At 30.7% G+C, this 18,737-nt stretch overlaps 2 protein-coding genes across 2 annotated transcripts; both read left to right on the top strand.

The window, feature by feature from the left end:
• The first annotated feature begins 13,720 nt into the window (after positions 1-13,720).
• On the top strand, positions 13,721-18,640 carry LOC143430872 (bifunctional peptidase and arginyl-hydroxylase JMJD5). Its single transcript, XM_076907344.1, has 8 exons — positions 13,721-13,819; positions 16,342-16,484; positions 16,588-16,732; positions 16,827-16,998; positions 17,086-17,250; positions 17,586-17,803; positions 17,892-18,056; positions 18,330-18,640. Exons 1-8 carry the CDS (start codon positions 13,817-13,819, stop codon positions 18,585-18,587), a joined length of 1,269 nt encoding a protein of 422 aa, XP_076763459.1. The 5' UTR covers positions 13,721-13,816; the 3' UTR covers positions 18,588-18,640.
• On the top strand, positions 13,779-15,736 carry Alg14 (ALG14, UDP-N-acetylglucosaminyltransferase subunit). The gene is made up of 2 exons (XM_076907351.1): positions 13,779-13,819; positions 15,057-15,736. The coding sequence occupies exon 2, from the start codon at positions 15,080-15,082 to the stop codon at positions 15,713-15,715; it is 636 nt and encodes a 211-aa protein (XP_076763466.1). The 5' UTR covers positions 13,779-13,819; positions 15,057-15,079; the 3' UTR covers positions 15,716-15,736.
• Positions 18,641-18,737: the final 97 nt, after the last annotated feature.

Genomic DNA, 18,737 nt, shown 5'->3' with positions numbered 1-18,737 from the left:
AAACGCACAATGGAAGGAGTTTCATCAAGAATTTTCACGAGAAAGAATTGTTACAAATGAAAGGAAACACAAATAGCCTGCCTAGCCAACAATTGATTTTAATTTCAAACCAACCTATCTAACCAGGAATATATATCACCTTAAAAGAAATGATTCCTACCTATCAATAGGTTTGAAAATGTTTCGCCCTACGTATGCAGAAATGTAAGAGAACACAGTACATGAAGTACTTTGTATTCATGACCTGTAAGTGTTTGTAAAAGCAAACAACAGAAAAGAAGCTCTGGAGCAACAAAGGAAGAATATAATAGAAGATTTTGCACAGATGAGCACAGGCGATCGAATTTACAATATACGAGACAACGAAAGACGACAAAATTGAAAGCACTGAAACATTTAAAACAACACTGGAAACACTGGAACACCTAAAATAAAACTGGAAACACTGGAACACCTAAAATAGAACTGGAAACACTGGAACACCTAAAGTATAACTGGAGACACTGCAATATCTAGAACAGAAATGTACAACATGTGAAACCATAACACAGATTAATAGATTACACAGAAAATATATCCAAGAAGAGATACACATATAAATATAATAATAAAATAATAATCGAGACAGAAAACGCTGCGATATCTGAAATAGAAATGTACAACAGGTAAAATAGTAACATACGGGTATTAACAAATTTCACAAAAAAATATATCCAAAAATAGAAACACATACACACACATGCACATAGAAAAACATAAGCGTAATTGAAAATATATAGAACATTTATATACAAATAATATAGATATGATTTTATAATATTTATACCTCTTCTTCGTATATCCCTTTTGTTTGTATTATATATGTGTGATCGTACCTTCATCTTCACAGCCTCATTTCCATCCTGATGCAAAACTATAAGCTGCAACAAAAACTTATGCAATAGATTAGTAAAATCTTATAAAAATTTGACAAACAAACAATATACATAAATTAGGCATACAGAAACATCATTTTATGAAAATAGCATGAAAAAGTGATGTATGTAACACGTAATAAAACCAATGTATTTGATTATAATGTACATTGGTGTAATCAAAATAAAAATTTAAATTCCATTCCACCTTCTTTCTTATTACTTTTCTTTAAATTTATTTAATTTTGATTCAGATGAAAAGGCTCATTTCTAATGTGAAATATTACTAATTTAATAATACTTTTTAAAAGTATTATTAAACTACACTAACTTCTATAATTCGCGATTTTTAATGCTTATGTATTCTGATATGCAAAACACGCAATAGAATGTTTAAATATCAATCAGAACATCAACGTTAAATGTAAGGTTGTAAAAGGCAGAGGGTATCTATTAGTAGAAAATAACTACATTATTCTGTAATATTTTATGACAAACGCTCGATCAGCAGAGATATCAAATGGAGAATTAAAGAAACAAATGCAATCCATCGTCTCTCACTATTATCGTTATTAAATATCAACACATCATTCAACAATAAGTTATTGAAATAGAAATTAGCAAAATGAATCGCGACAGCAACCATACTGTGGTGCTCTTCATAATTCGCAACACTGATTCATTAAATATGAAATAAAGAAAATCTGAAATCTAATCGCGGGGTGTGTCAGGAAAAAGCAATGCGCGAGCAACCACCTCAGGGCGCTTTACTTAATTCGCAACCCTAATTTATACACCCATGGTTTAAGCACGCAACGCTAATAAAAGAGATTTTTAAACAGTGATCTGCATAAGTGCAATGTCACCACGGTGCAATGTAGCCCTTTGGCTACTGTGGTGACTCTATATGCCAGATCACACTTCCACATCACAAGTGGAAGATTTTATAGATGTGATATCGCACTCTGGTGCGACGTACATCCTTTGGATGACGTTTCCACAGAATCAGTGGAATATTTGGGCAACTCATTGATCGCAACACTATCGAGAAACGCGTAATTCATTATTGCAACACTAAATGGAATCAGGAACTTAACAATTGAAAACTATTATTTCTACAAGAAACAAAATGCGATTACACGCGATACCTGTAAATCGCAACACTATAAAACTAATTAAAAATTAGTAATTATGTATATTAAAATAGCAAATACAATTTTACATTATTCGCGAAACAAATATTGGCGAATAATAATTATATATTCAACAAACAATCGCGATTTCATGGTTCGCAACACTAAAAGAGAGATCATTTCTACGCAACTCTAATTCAAAGCCCGATCTGAATGAATACGCAACTCTAATAAAACTCGTGATCTGGAGTTAAACGCAACTCTAATAAAACCGCGATTTGAATTTCTTCGCAACTCTAACAAGAACCGTAATTAATTATACGCAACGCTACATTTAAAACCGCGCTTTGCCCAGCATTTGATGAGCCAGCATACTGCTGGCTAGAATATACTACTACACAAATATGAGCATAGTGACAAAGTAGTAACAAAGAATGACTTTGCATTCAGAGAATTACTTCCGAATGCATAGTCATTAGTAATTGCCCTCTTCTCCGGACCTCTTCAGCATATAGCCTCTTCTTTCTTCGAGCTTGAAGCCCAGAATCCTGAAACTTATATCTAAGCTCGAGATTTCCTGAGCGCAAACCAAAGAATAACATATAAAGGTGAAATAAAAATATAAATCGCGAAAACTTGGAGTGCACGAAGACAAGCAACGATCGCAAAAAAATCGTTGTTCGTACAAACGTGCCAAACCTCGAGCAATAAAAAACGTTCGTTTCGTCAAATCACGACCACGACCGCGGGTCGATTCGAATGATGGATCGAGTAAAGCCAGTGGCGAATGGCATCTCCCATTCGCGCCAGCTACACCGTCGATCATTCAAATCTGATTCCCTGAAACAGGTTGAACCACGCGAGAAAAAACGCGCCTGCCCGATCGGAGACTGTGGTCAACCTGCCCGGCCCTACCTACTTATTATTAACAGACAAACATACCAGAAGTAAACTACCTACCTACCTAACGCTATATTTAAAAAAAGCAACAGACTCGTACCAACACATACATACAACACACGGAATAGTCGCGAACTTTCATACAATCTCACACTTTCTAAGTTTTACTTACTTGCATACCATCTATTGCAATCTGAGGGATATTATTGATCGTTGTACGTTACTATTATTATAAGTAATAATGTATTTAATGGAATAAATGTAATAGTTAATGTTTAATAAAAACTGACGTATTCCACAGTCTAATCACACGTGTGATAAATACGTCGTACAAAACAGTAGGATATCAGATTGCAAAAAATCTTATAAACTAGTGGGGAATCATCGTGCCCATCACCTTTTCCCCATCCAAGTAGCACATGGGCACGTGAATGGGGTCCTGGCAACGAACACGGAAAAGGAAGCTGAAAATCCTAATCTAAATATAATGATTAGTACAAAAATAACAACACATATGAACCGTACTTCGGTTTATTTTTTATTTTATTCATCCACATATTAAGTTATTCATTGATAGTTATTACACTGCATGGAGGGTGTAAAGAATTCTCCTTTCAATCCTAACTGAAACATGATCTTAGAAATGATCAAGTGAAAAATACACGAGATTGCCGCTACAGCCACCAGCGTGGTTGACGCATTTTCGCGTCCACGAAAATGATTAACGTGACCAGAAGTCATCGAGTAACATCCAGACACGGCCTCCCACGAGGCAGGAATTGAGATACGCTCAATTAGCGCGCCACGAACCCCTAAGCGAGATCCGCAGCTACCAATACCCTTGGTGAGGGTGGCGGGCTCCCCCGTCTGCCTTTTGGAATAACCAAGGGCCTTACGGACGGGGCAGGGCGCCCATACTGGGACGCGATATCGACAACGATAAACTATTTCAAGTCTATGCAGTGTAAAATTAACTACCAATTATTAAATAATGATCGAGATATGAAAAAGGAGCTTCACAATTCATTTTAAAATTATAACGTACAGAATAGAGTAAAAAAGCGCGGCACGACGCGAACAAAGTGAGTGAAAAGCTATCGACATCCTTTGGGATGTAACTCTTCCTTCGAAGCGGATCCTCTCCCCGTGGAATCTTAAAAAGAAGCAAAGCAAACCCATAAGAGGTTACTACTACAGCCACCAGTACCAGTTGACGTATTTTCACGTCCGCGAGATGTTTAACGTGACCAGGTGCCAACGGTGACACCCAGGCACGACCTCTCCTTGAGGCAGGGATTGGGATACGCCCAATCAGCCGGCAGTGAACCCAGTGCAGTAATCTAAGTACGCAGTCCACCACTACCGATGCCCTCGGTGGGGGTGACGGACTACCCCGTCTGCCTTTTGGAATAACCAAGGGCCTTACGCAACGGGATAGAGGCCAATACTGGGACGCTGTAGTGGTAACACTTCGCTACTCGACAATGAACTCTAATTCATTTATTTATTGACAAGAATAATTAAATTTAAATTCAAAGTTATATTTCAAGTTCAAGTTGAATTTTAAATTCAAAGTAAATTTAAAGTTAAAGGTAAACTTTAAATTACAATTAAATTTAAAGTCAAAGTTAAATTCGAAATTAACATTAAATTTTAAATCAATTATTTTACATTCCGCACGTTATAATGATAAAAGGAATTGGTAAGCATCTCTCTCATTATCTCGATCAGCATTCAATATAATATAAATCATAGAATTGAAACTGTTTCTATAAAATACGTACTAATTTCAAGCGATCTCGTCATCAAAGCAATCATTCTAAAGTATGAATATAATATTCAAGCTCGATGCTTTGATTTCAAAATCTACTCGACGCAAAATGTCTTCTTGCACATATAATATAACATAGTTTTGGTAATCAAGCGAATGGACTTTAATTATAACAAAAGCTATACTATACATTAACGATATATTTCATATATATGATAGTTATCATATATATTTATCATATATTTTATATATTCAATTTACAATAAATAGAAACTCGATAATAATTTCTATCATGTGCTATTAACATAAATTTTTTATTATTTTTATAATATATTATTTTAAAATTATTAAGTGGCTAAAGCATTTAATATTTCCAGTGAAGAATAGTAAATATTCGTAAACGAAGTCGGAGGGTATCCGACTTCACCACTACTCACTGCTATGACAAAGCAGTTGTAATATATATTATTTATTAATATTCAGAAGAACATTTCACTTCTATAGCTATTCATATCTAGTATGCGACTTTTTCTTAATATTATTAAAACCACTTGTCTATCACTTAAACTTTAATATTACTAAAAGCGCGAAATGCAAGAAGACCTATCCTGATCTAATAAATAACACAGACAAAATACACGTTACTACTCATGGGTATAATAGTATAACCATGGTCACTATGCTCATCAATGGAATACTACGTAATTACAACCAGTCACCCGTGCCGATTTGGACCTTTCGTCCTACGACATGATTGAGTGACCGGAGGAACTTAAAAGCATGCGACTCACAGTGAATGATGCGTAGAGTAGTTCAGGCGAAGTCATCAGAGAAGCTGAAGTCTCGAGGAAGTCATCAGAGATGCTGCTGGCGTCTGGAGGAACTGCTGCAGTTGTTGCTGCTGCCTCAGTCAAGTCTTCGAAGAATGGGAAATGCCTAAAGAAAGTCATATTATGAATTAAAATTCATGTTAACACACAATGAATCAATTAAGAAAAAATTTTAAGAAATGTTGCTTACCTCTAGGAAGACATCATAAACGTTGTCGTCAGGGTGGAAGAGGTAGATAAATTCATTGTGGCAATTGCTGAAAAGCTTAAACAGAAACCACATTATTATAATTTAGCCTTTTAAAGATCTTGTTAATATTTTTGATTATTAATTTACTGTATTGTAATTAATTTTGTGATTGATTACAATAAATCAATCACAAATATGTTAATTTAGTAGTTAAAAAAGATTAAAAGTTTATCAAATTTGGAATTGTAAGTAAAGTACGAAAGATACTTACATTTTTGGCTTTTGAAGCACAGCTAGATCCTTTAGGTAGACAGCAATTTGACTCTAGTACCGAGGAAGCGTACATTTAATAAAAAAAATTAAGAATAAAAAATATATAAATAAAAGACTACGATACTACTGCCATTTACGAAGCAAACACTGACTCTACTCTTTCGCGTATGAATATTATAAAAAAAATGTAATTAAAATTAGAGCAGTTGTGCTCTAAAAAAGACTAAAATTATCGCAACAAACACTGACTCTACCGACCGCATTGCGCGCGGTCACCAAAATATTCTGGAAGAAAAACATTGTTAGTGGGGGAACAAGGGGTAAATAAAAACAACACACAATTTACTGTCGTATTATTCTTCATCTTTTCCTGATCGAGCGTTTGTTCAAAAAAATATTACTTCCCTTTTAAATTATTTAACTCTGCAAAAATATATGTATATATAAATAAAATAGATTATGAAGTTTGAATATATTGTAAAATATATCCAAATATTATAAATTATTTATGAACACATTAAGAATTCGTGATTGATATATAAAAAATCTATTATGATTATTTGGTACCAGAAATTAAAGCATATTCAATATTCTTAATTAGTGAGCTATATTATATGCTATAAATATTCAAAATTGCTTATGAGAATGATTATTAAACAAATAACTCATTACTTGTTACATACATCATGTTTTCGTAATCAATTATATAAAAAATGTTACCAAATGATGAATAATAAGGTAATATAAATTTATACCATACGTTCTCATCAAATTCTTACAGTCTTTGCATCCCACCACTTTCAACATTAATAATAATGTTCGTTGCCCATTGTATTCATCCCTTGGAAGACATAAATGTTTAAAAATCTGTAACAGAACAAACAAGAACAATTAGACTAAATGTACAAAGGTAAAATCAGTTATATTAAGACTTTATAGCAAACGAGTTTATAAATAATATTTTCAAAATTCAAACAAAGTCTATGGACAACTATGAACAATGACACGCATGATAATAAGAAAAGCAAAAAGAAAATTCAAAGATATATTCAAATTTGTAATGATAATGTTCAAGAAATAGTTAATCGAGTATGTAATGATTAAATAAAGATAGCAATTGAACAAAAATATAATATAATTATAATCGAGAATACTACGCAGTTGATAAGGAAGCGTATAAAACGTACCTCGAATGTAGAAACGTGCGTCAAAAAGTTATATCGACAGCAGCGAGCGACACACGTCTTACCGCCAGTAGAGGACGACACGAACTGACTGCCTGAGCCGCTCTTCGCATGCGCCGGAAGCGTCCGAACGACCGCGAAAACGTTCGAACGAGGTCGAAGGCGCTCGAACGTAGTTTCTCGACTACGTTTTTACGTTTAATTTCGTGGCCTTGGTATTTCGCTATCTGCTTCAACTATAAACAAATCAGCTAATTGAGGATCTACTACGAAAGACACGTCTCCAAAATACGAGTTCCAGGAAAATTCTCGTGCGTATTTTTCTTAGAAAAGTACGCACTGTTGTGTTTTGATATACATTCTTCTAGACAATTTGCACAGGAAAATTTGTACTGTCCTATTTGTACATATCTACGTGTATAACACGTATAACATAGATAATATTTTACTATACATATTATTTTATTATCTATACGATGTTAATTGTAAATATTGCAGTATATTATGTACTGAAACACTCGAATTCTTGTCATAAGAACGAAATTATTGCAATACATCTCTTTCGAGACAAAATTTAATTATTAGAAGAAAGGAATATTACTATTATTACGTTCAGTTTTAATTTTAATTACTATGTGACTAATTGGTGACGCTGCGAGTTGCAGTAAGCTCCAAAACCACCGAATTTTGAAAGATAAAAGTGTTTAATAACTCGAAACTTGTACTTTGTCTGTACACGTACTCCGTTCATGATTCGATAAACTGCAAATAATAAATATTAAGAGAGAGAGGGAGAAAGATAGAGAGAACAGAATAATTGTAGGTACAAATTTTATTAATATCAATTGCTGACACACAGATACGCGCTTAATATGTATCAAATGTTATGAAGTATGTTATACGCAAGATTTAAATTTATTTATAATTAGGATTAAAATCAACTATATCTTAAATAATACCTAATTAGTAACTCATAAAATTTGTATTTCCTTAATAACTATTAAAAATTTATATAATTTTGAGCATAGTTTAACATCTTTAGTTAATTATAATCATTTCATGTTTCACTATGTTCTTGTATCATTTCTTCAATGGTACATCCGTGTTCTTTTAATTGCAAAATAGCTAATATTAGTTTATTAACTATCCATAGATATTCGTTGGTAGATTTGTGAATTTTTATTTTATGTTCAAACGCTTCGAAGTTGTTGTTAAATTTTATGTTACATAATAAACATATTGTATCATGATACCTCAAATAATGAATCTTGTAACACTGAATATTAAAAAACTGTTCTGAACATGTTATACATTTAAAACAATTGTTCTCTAAAATATTATCAAATCTTTGATATTCATAAAGGGCCAACAAACGTTTAAATCCAAGAAATTTTTGGATATCATTTTGGAAATTTATTGTCTCATATACTGTTTGTATGTTGTCTTCTTCAAAACATAAATTATCTGAAACCATGTGATGATGCATTATATGTTTTACTAATTCATTTGTAAAATGTAATTTATTACAAATTTGACACATTTCTACTTTGTGACAACCATCTAGATGAATTTTCATTTCTAACTCTGTAGTACATAATATATTGCAATGTGTACATTTAAACATTTCTTCATCATTACATGGTATGTTGGATGTAATATACATTTCTGAAAATGTTTTGTTTAATTCATCTACTGCGCTAAACGTGTTTAAATTTTTGTTTACACAGAAAACAACTTTGTCGTTTATTGGTTCTATTTTTTCTTCTTCACTGAATGTGTCATTGGCATTTGTGTTACTTGAAACATGAGGTAAACGGTCTCTTACAAATTCGGATGCACTCGTAAAATTGTTTAAACTATTATTGCCATCGCTTATCGAATGTACCGCCTTGTGCCTTTTTAGCATGTATGTCGTAAGGAAATTTGCTTTACATATTTCACATACATGTGGACCTACAGTTTCCCAATGATTATCCATATTGTGTTGCGTTAAAGATATCCCATTGCAAAAACTGAGATTACATCTTTTGCAACTCCATGAAGTAACATTAGTGCACATATGAATGTTCACCATTGCAACTGAAGTAAGAATTTTGTTACAATTATCACAAAGATGTACTACGGATTCGTCATTATGACAATAATACTTGTGTCGTAAATAATTTCGAAGCAGCGCGAAATTTTCTTTACATGGTTCACAACGCCATTTTTTCCTTTTTTTGTCCGTGTTATTCTTATTAAAAATTTTATAAATTGTTTCTTTTAAATAATTCTTTGATATCCTGATTCCAGGCAACATATTATGCTTCTTCTTAAATTTATGAGTATTTTTGCTAGAGAAGTTTTTCATTTGACTATAATCATTAATATATGGCATCATAGCTAAGTGTGATAACTCAGTATTTTCAATTAGAGAATCGTGTAAAAAAAACATGTGTTCTTTTAATATTGTTTGAGAACTGAATCTTTTATTGCATTTGTTGCAGCGCAGTTCTTTGGAACCATAATTTACCTTTTTTGTGTTAAGATCTTCTATAAAATTGGTACTTGAAGTAGGTTTTATTACAAACTTATTTCCAATTTCATTTTCCGTATCTTGCTGTCTGCCAATATCTTTTTTAGATATCTTCGCAATATTTATATTAAATTTAATTAATTGTTGCCTTTTTATACCTTCCTCTGATTTTTGCGTAAGGTTTATATGCAAAATATGATTACTATCATCTGGTTTCATTGAAATGTCTTCTTTAGTGACATCTTTTATATTTTCATTTCTAACATTCCTAACTTCTTTATTAGTTACATCTGATATTGCAATATTTTCATTTGGTTCTTCTAAATTTACAACAGGATTTAATATACCTATGTGATCTTTGGAAGTTTTGCTGTAATCTTGAAAACTTGTTGCGCATATTTCTGATATAGTTAGATTATCATTAAATTTGACCGTGCTGTTGCTATTACCAATCTCTGGTATTCTTTCTGTTTCATATATATCACCATGAGAATGTGTTGCATGTTTAGACATATGAGCCAACCAAAATGCTTTGCTTCTATATTTCTTAGGGCAAGTCGTACACGTAAATGGAAATTTCTTCTTCCTGTGTTTGAGATTTTTATTAGTTCCATTGCTAGGAATATTAGAAAATTCTGACTCTGAAATAATTGTAATTTTTGAAATACTATTTAAGCATTTTTTATCAGTATTTAAACTCTCAGTATTTTCCTTAATTTGTTTAGTTGTTCTTGCTATTTGCGCACTTGAATGATTCATGTTATTTATCTGCTGTTCTTGCACTTCTACTTTAAATAATAAACTTTCACTGTTTGAATTATTGTAGTATATACTATTTTTAAAATTCATTTCTTTCGTACTTGTATAATTCATTACTGACTTTTTATTCATGTGATTATTGTTTTCTATGTTGTTTTCTTCTCTTTGGTCACTAACTTCTGCTAAGCTGGTTGTACTGTTAAAAGTAAGATTTTTGTTTAAAGTATGACTTTCATTAAATATTTGTTTACCTTTAAATGCTGTGTACAATTCGGAAGTTCTAACTATTTGTTTCGTTGCTTGACATTCATTAATGTTATCAACAAAAGAATTAACTACATAATGCATTTTATTAATATGATTTTCAAAATCTGTTTTACGATAAAATATTTTTGAACAACAACAACATTCAAAAGTAATACGATTATCATTATTATTAATATTTAATTGGTCACTGAAATTAATAATATCAACTGGATATTTCTGTCTTTTACTTAATAATTTTCTTTCGCATTGTAAATGTATATCCATTACGTGTTGTTGAAAATGATACAAAGAGTTGATTTGTAAGTTACAAAGTGTACATTCGATGCATAATTTTTCATCTTGTACAAATGGTAGTCTATCTGAAAACGTTTGCAGAAGACCGAAGACTTCTTTACATTTAGTGCACATTGCAACACTTTTTCTTCTTCCACACAAATTTTCAGAATTAAGTCTTGATCTTCGTCTCGTTCCTGTATATGTCATATTTTTGTTTTTTAAAAAGAATTGTAAAATATTTTCTAGTGAATCCCTGGCAGGTAATTTACATTCACTGTTTTGCAACGTATCTGTATTGTTAACTTTATTTTTCGAAAATATTTCACAGTCATCTGTCTCAAATTTGAAATTTTTTATTTTTGCATCAACTGTCTTTATCACATTTTCCTTAAAATTTGTATGTATTTGTGTGTCTTTAATTATCGATTTATGATACAACACATTTATTTTGTTATTCTGATTAACTTTAGTAATACTATTCACGTGTTTGTATGTAGAGCATTGTGCTTTTGCAAAATTTTTTGTTTGATAATATATCATCTTCTTTGTTTGTTTTTTCAACTTGGTTTCATAATTCTTTATATAATCTGGTGTGCAAGTGGATTTAGATAATTGAGTTATATCTTCTATTCTAATTAAAGGTATTAGCAATTTTCTGTTAGTGATATTTTTATATTTTGCTACGTCTTTATCCATTTTGATGTCAGTTTTACTTGATTGGGCTACAGTAATTTCCGGAAATGTCATATTTGTATTTTTCGCTTCTAATGTCTCTTTAAAATATTCATTTTGTTCTGTTTCATTAATGTATTGTTTATATTCGTTTAATGTATGACAAGTTGATTTCACAGTTTTTTGTTTGTTATTCTTTCTACGAGCATTGTTTTTTGACTGTCTTATGGTAATAGAATTGTTAATTTCAGAATTATTTCCCTTTTTAATCCTTCTTGAAACATTACAGTCGGTTTTAGATTTAGAATCAATTAAAGTTTGGACATTAATTTTTATGGTAGACCGTTTTGAATTTTTCTTTTCTTGTACTTTCACAGATTTACTTTGAAAGGATTTTATTTCATAATTACATAAATCTTCTTGCTGTGATTTACAGAGAGTTTTGCTCTGATGTTCATATATCGTTTTATTGCGTACATCACAATATATTTTTGGTTTGTTATGAATATGATCTGTTCTTTGCAAATCATGTTTTGTAGTTGTTTTACTATTAATTTTTCTTACATATGATATTTTATTCTTATTAGATTTCTTGTTGTTATTGCATTTCTCTGGTAAAGGATTACATGTGCTTTCTTCACATCTCTTTAAAATCTGAGTTTCAGTATGTGTAAATTTGGATATCTTTCTTAGACTTCCTTCTGATTCTACATCATATTTTCTCTTTAGTGTAGATCTTGTCTGGATATGTTTTGCTTCAGAATTCGTTAAATTTGTTTCTTTTAGTATAGTAGCTGCTATATTCTGATCTCTATGTAAATAGCTCTTTAATTTATTGTTACAGTTCCAGTTTTCCTTAGAAACATTAGAAATGATCATTTCTTCTTTTGTACAGTGATCATTATGAGAAGTTTGCTTTTGATTAGAAATAGTTTGAGGTTCATTGTATGGCACATATTCGCTTGAGACTGTTTTATAATTGCGTTTGCTTCTTAACATGTTTAATGTTTATTTGTATATATATGTATGTATATACATATACACACACTAGTATGATGAGAAAAAAATGTTTTCTTCTTATGAAAATAATTACTGTTATATTACGAATACTATTATAAAACAGCTTCTTCTAGTTCTTATATGGTACTCACATTCTTTTTTGGTTGAATTTATTGAGTTTTTTACATTGTCAAATGTTTGCTCTTAACTGCAAAGAAACATAATTTTAAAAGTAACAATCATTATTCTATATATACTGTTACAACATATGCTCATAATTTTTATAGATTTTTAAATAATACAGTACACAATTATAATTATTATAATTACCTTGTAATTGCGATCCACTTATTTTACTTTCTAAATACTTTTAATATAATGTAATATATAAGTACAAATAACCTTCAACTTATAATCTCCCTATAGTCTTAGGATGATACAGGTCCATTTGGTTTTTGCAACTGTTTGACTTCATATGTTTGATAGCTTGAAATACATGAAACTTTCATTGGTATATTCTGATGTACTTCCTTCATATATCATTTAAAACTCTCTCTTTCAGTTTATACCACCTAAAGAAATTATAATGTTTACGTACAAATGTTGAGAGAAAAATTATAACTTCCACATAAAACATTCTGAAGATATATTAAAATTTGTAGTGAAATAGATATATTAACCTTAATAGCATTCAATACATGTTTGTACATCATACAACAGTCTTCATATGCATTGCAAATGTTATCAAACTTTTCCATTCCTTGGAGTAAGTACTAAGTATTTTATACTAATTCTAGTTGTTTATGATAGTGAACACTAATTAATTACGTATTTCCAACTGTTTTCACAGGCACCAGCATTCTACACTTGCTCGAGCTTTGCAATTTCGTTTGGAAATTTAAAAACGTACGTGTATTGTATACTGTTTCACTGCTAGATGGCAGCAATGCAGACGTTACGATAGATTAAATGGTACACCTTGTAATATCTTACTTGATGGCTGAAAATAGTGAACGCACAATCAGAATTTAAGGTGTGTTAAAATCACATCGATATATAGATATTCATATATATGTATATACATCCTTATCAGTAATAATTTATACGGGCAATAATTTACCTTCGTAGAGTTTATGGTAATTATAAATATTTACATTTTTTGTTCAACAACACACTCATATTACTGACTTTATTAAGCTTGCAATATTTAATAAACTTAATTTTAGGGGATCAAAGTTGGTTGAGTTGTTTTTTTTTAATCAACGTCTTCTTAATATTAAAAACCTGCAGCTTTTAATTTTACACGTTAAAATGTGAACGTTTTATAGGCTAGAATAACGACATATTGGCTATAATCCACAATTTGATTGGTTCGCACAAGTATAAAGCGCCCTCTCTTATGTATTCAGTTATTAAACACCGAGAGGATCGCATACTTCCGGTTGCGTGTTTAATAGTGGCCAGAAATTCAACTGGCTGAAGAAATATTTACCTAGTTCTTAATCAATGTAGTTCATTTATTGAGCGAATGAATTATGAATAAATGTTCAAAATTTCCTAAAATCGCTTAGTTTGATATGCACATAAATTTTGGACCGATCGATTTCTAACATTAAAACTTATTATATTATATATTTTATGCGTCAAATACTATTAGAAGACATAAAACAAATTAACAATGTTTGGTCCTCTAAAATAGCGTTTTTGAATTTTTTAAATATATGACTCTTTTAATCATCGAGATTATTTCGCAACTCCAGATTTAAACATAAAATAAAGCAACACACTTTGTACTCTTTGAGTCTTTTCAACTCTCTGTTCAATTTTCTGTTCCAAATCTGCTCCTACCTCTTCGTGTATTCTCTTTCCTTAACCAATTAGGTGCTTTCAAAAAATTATTTGACGCCTGCTTTCCCGTTCCGGTCAGGGTGTTTTTACCCTGATTATTTTAACATATCAGTGTAGAAACAAAAATATATCTTGTGTTGGGAAATAGTATTTTGGGAGTGAACTGTGAAAGAGACCTATCGGTTCGAGTCGACTTCCGACTGTTTATACCTAAGGACCTAGCAGAAAAACGCGTGCAGACATTGCATCGTTATTTTTCCTAGGCGAGAAGATCTCAGATTTTCGATTTTCGAGTTTTCATGAACTGAATTTTCATCAGTTTTCGTTTAGATCATTGACCAAAAAATAAAAAATACGTCATTTTATTGTTACTACTATTTCTGTACTGCACTCATTTTAATCATGAGCTGATAAGAATTTTTTCTTTTACTTTTCTGCTTCGACAAACGGACTTACTTACGTCCTTTTCGATGGTATGTTAATTATTATAATTTTTTTATTACAATTTTTTTTCCATTGTTGCAGATTACATCGTAAGACTGTATGCAATGTATTATATTTATGTGTGCATAATTATTTGTCTCGCAATGGGCGCAAGAATGTATCTTGTAATGTCTCGCACGTATAAAAGGAAAGGAAGGAAAGTAATTCGAACTAATCCTGCTAAAACAATGATAATATTGGGATCCGGTGGACATACAGCAGAAATGATGAGAATTTTAAAATATTTAAATCCCGAAAATTACTCACCTAGAATATACGTTCACGCTGATACAGATTTAACGAGCCTAGAGAAAGTTAGAGACTTTGAAAAATATAATACGGATTACAAGACAATTAAAATTCGTAGAAGCAGAGAAATTCATCAGTCTTATTATACATCCGTTTATACTACGATTCGAGCAACAATAGAGTCAATTCCTCATTTATGGAGAGAATGTCCGGAGTTACTCTTATGCAATGGACCAGGCACTTGTGTTCCTTTGTGTGCACTAGCATTTTTATTTAATTTATTTTTTATCGCGAAAATTACTATCATATTTATTGAAAGCTTTTGTAGAGTTAAGACATTATCATTAACAGGAAAAATATTATACTATATAGCTGATCATCATATAGTACAGTGGCCAGATTTGTGCAAACCAAGTAATAAACATAATGGAATACATTGTACTTTTAAATAACATAAATAATAATAATAATAACAATAAAATGATATATCTTTTATTTTTTGGTGAAATACTGTAAACAAAAAATTTGAAACATTACATTCATCCTTCCATTTCCTGTACAACTTATACCCACGTTCATATTTTCTTTTAGTTTAGTCAGTTTTCAAAAATATACCGAACTTTTTAGTCTGACACCTATCGTTTCTCGAAATAGTCCGCACATTCCTCAGATTGCAAAAATCACCCATGCAATGTAGTCCTCGACCCTTTGGTTTTATTAATTCGCACTACTTCGTATCGATACGATAAGAAGCAGAGCCAGAATTATGCTTATTTTATTCTGAAGATTCATGGTCTCATTGCGCGTCGGATAAGAAGCTTCAATTATTCTCCGTGTCGTTCAGAACTTGATTCTGCTCTTCTCGTCGTGTTTATTATCGAAACGATGCATATTATCAATTAGCATACTTTTATAATATGGTTCGTACGGCCGTAGCGATGGCACGTAGGCTGAAAATGGTCTACGTGGTTTTTCAAAATCCTCCACTTGGACGGAACGACGCCATCGAACATATGCAAAGTTGTGCCCAAATTGCTGGCCACTAATAATTCTTTTGTTTGTCATGCTTTTTTTTTAGAAAATGTGTGACTATTTAATTACTGCAAAACTAGTTCCTTGGGATTTAATAGCAGAAGCCATACAGAATTGTTTACCCATTGAAATGAAGATACATTTAACAACATTGGAAACTAAGTTAAAAACCTACATTGAAAATAAAATGTAAGTATGACCTTTCACTTTTAAATATATGTATTGGCATAATCCACAGTATGATTATATTAAAAACTATCTTACTGTTTATGTTTATTCTTTTTTATGAAAGAATTCCACCAATAAAATGGACAACTGATGCATTAATTTTAGTTGATGCTTGTTTGGACAAAACATGGGAGATATTAAATTCTTGTCATTGGCAATTTGTTCCAATTGAATATCGCTATTGTTATTCATTATGTTCCATTTTAAAGGTACTATAATTAACTACTCCACTTTATATAACTTACACTATGTACATATGTATTTATTTCCTATATATCTATATGTTTAATTGCATGTTTGTAGGCAGTACTGCTAGAATATCAATATGATAATAATATCAAAGAATCTACAGAGAATGCAATTTTATTAAAGAGCATTATACAGCAAATTGATAAAGGTATTTTATTAGGAGCACCACTTCCAAATGTATCTTTTTTGTTACCCAAAATTGCTTCAGAACTAAATAATCAAACTAGTAAGTATAGAAATAAAAAGAAGCAAAAAAAGGCAAAATATTTTCAGGCAGTATTTATAATTTCATTATACATATGTTCACCACCAGTAACATCTTTGGAATCATTGCATTTAGAAGAATTAGTTATTGATTCTAAAAATTTGTATGACTCTATATTACCTGGATGTAGCGAAGTTGCTCAATATGTTGAACCATCAATGGAATGCTTTTACAAAGAAATATTTGTACAAAAAAAACCTGCAATATTAAAGGGTAACATTAATTTCTTAATTATATAATATAATAAAAAAATATGTTATTTGAAGTATTTTCATTTATTTCCCTGTATTTTTTTCTACTTTTGAACTCATGTTCTGATCATAGAGCCTGCCAATGATTAAGAATAAATTGGTATTAGAAATCAAATAAATTCTACTAATATAGCTATATATTTTTGTTAATGGTTTGCTAACATAACCAAATGTAATTGTCTGTTTCCTGTTTACGCTAACATTATAGTTTTCATTTTTTTTAAACGGAACTGCAATCACTTCTGTATATAACTTTTCCTTACTTAATAATTTTTAAATACATTTTATATACTTTAGATTGTATCAAACATTGGAAAGCTCTAAATCGATGGAAAAACATAGAGTATTTAATTAAAGTAGCTGGAAATAGAATAGTACCTATTGAAATTGGATCACGTTATACTGATGAAAGTTGGACACAACAGCTACTGAATTTTTCAGAATTTTTACAAAAATATGTATTAGCAAAAAGTGATCAAGTCGGTTACTTGGCTCAGCATCAGTTGTTTGACCAGGTTCTACACATATTTCATGTTCTACGCTCCTTACTTAATTTTTAATACTTTTAATATATTTAAATACCATGGATAATAATCATTTCAGATTCCTGAATTGAAAGATGATTTTGCAATTCCTGAATATTGCAATTTTACAGACAACAATGATGCAGAACCAGATGATGCACAACCAGATATTAATGCTTGGTTTGGGCCCAGTGGTACCATTTCACCCTTGCATTTTGATCCCAAAAATAATTTATTGTGTCAAGTATGAAAATTAATCATTATTTTACTATAAAAAGTATATAAATAAAATTACTTCTAATAAAAGATGTAACATAATCGATTGTGCATATTGAATGCTACAGTTTAGCAACTTTTTATCATGTAATGGTAAAGTCATTAAACAAAAACTATAGTTCGAAAATAGGTTTAAATTTTGATATTAGAAATTTGTTTATACTAAATACATTACTTAATACAGAACTTAAATATATTACTGGTTTTATGTATTATATAATTGATTCTTGCTGCATTTTAGGTATTTGGATATAAAAAGGTTATTCTGTATCACCCAAATGATTCGTCTAATTTGTATCCATACGATACAAGACTGCTTAACAATACAGCACAAGTTGATCCTTTAAATCCAAATTATAAAAAATGGCCAAATTTTAGTAAAACTAAAGGTTATATGGCTTACTTGAAACCAGGAGAAATGCTCTATATTCCTCCAAAATGGTGGCACCATGTAACTTCTTTAACTCCAAGCTTCTCAATTAGTTTTTGGTGGAATTAAATATGTGTTACAAAAATGTATTTGAAATATATATTTATAAATTGTTAATATATAGTCTAGTGTAAATTATGTTCCTATATTCACAAAACGAATACAAGTTTATTAAGAAATTAATTTTAGTCGGGAAGAGCGCCGCTTCCCTTGTATTTT

This window comes from Xylocopa sonorina, chromosome 15 (assembly GCF_050948175.1).
Source record: "Xylocopa sonorina isolate GNS202 chromosome 15, iyXylSono1_principal, whole genome shotgun sequence".
Classification (NCBI taxonomy): domain Eukaryota; kingdom Metazoa; phylum Arthropoda; class Insecta; order Hymenoptera; family Apidae; genus Xylocopa; species Xylocopa sonorina.
Note: the sequence above shows the minus strand (reverse complement) of the source record. Positions and strands in the feature narration are given on the sequence as shown.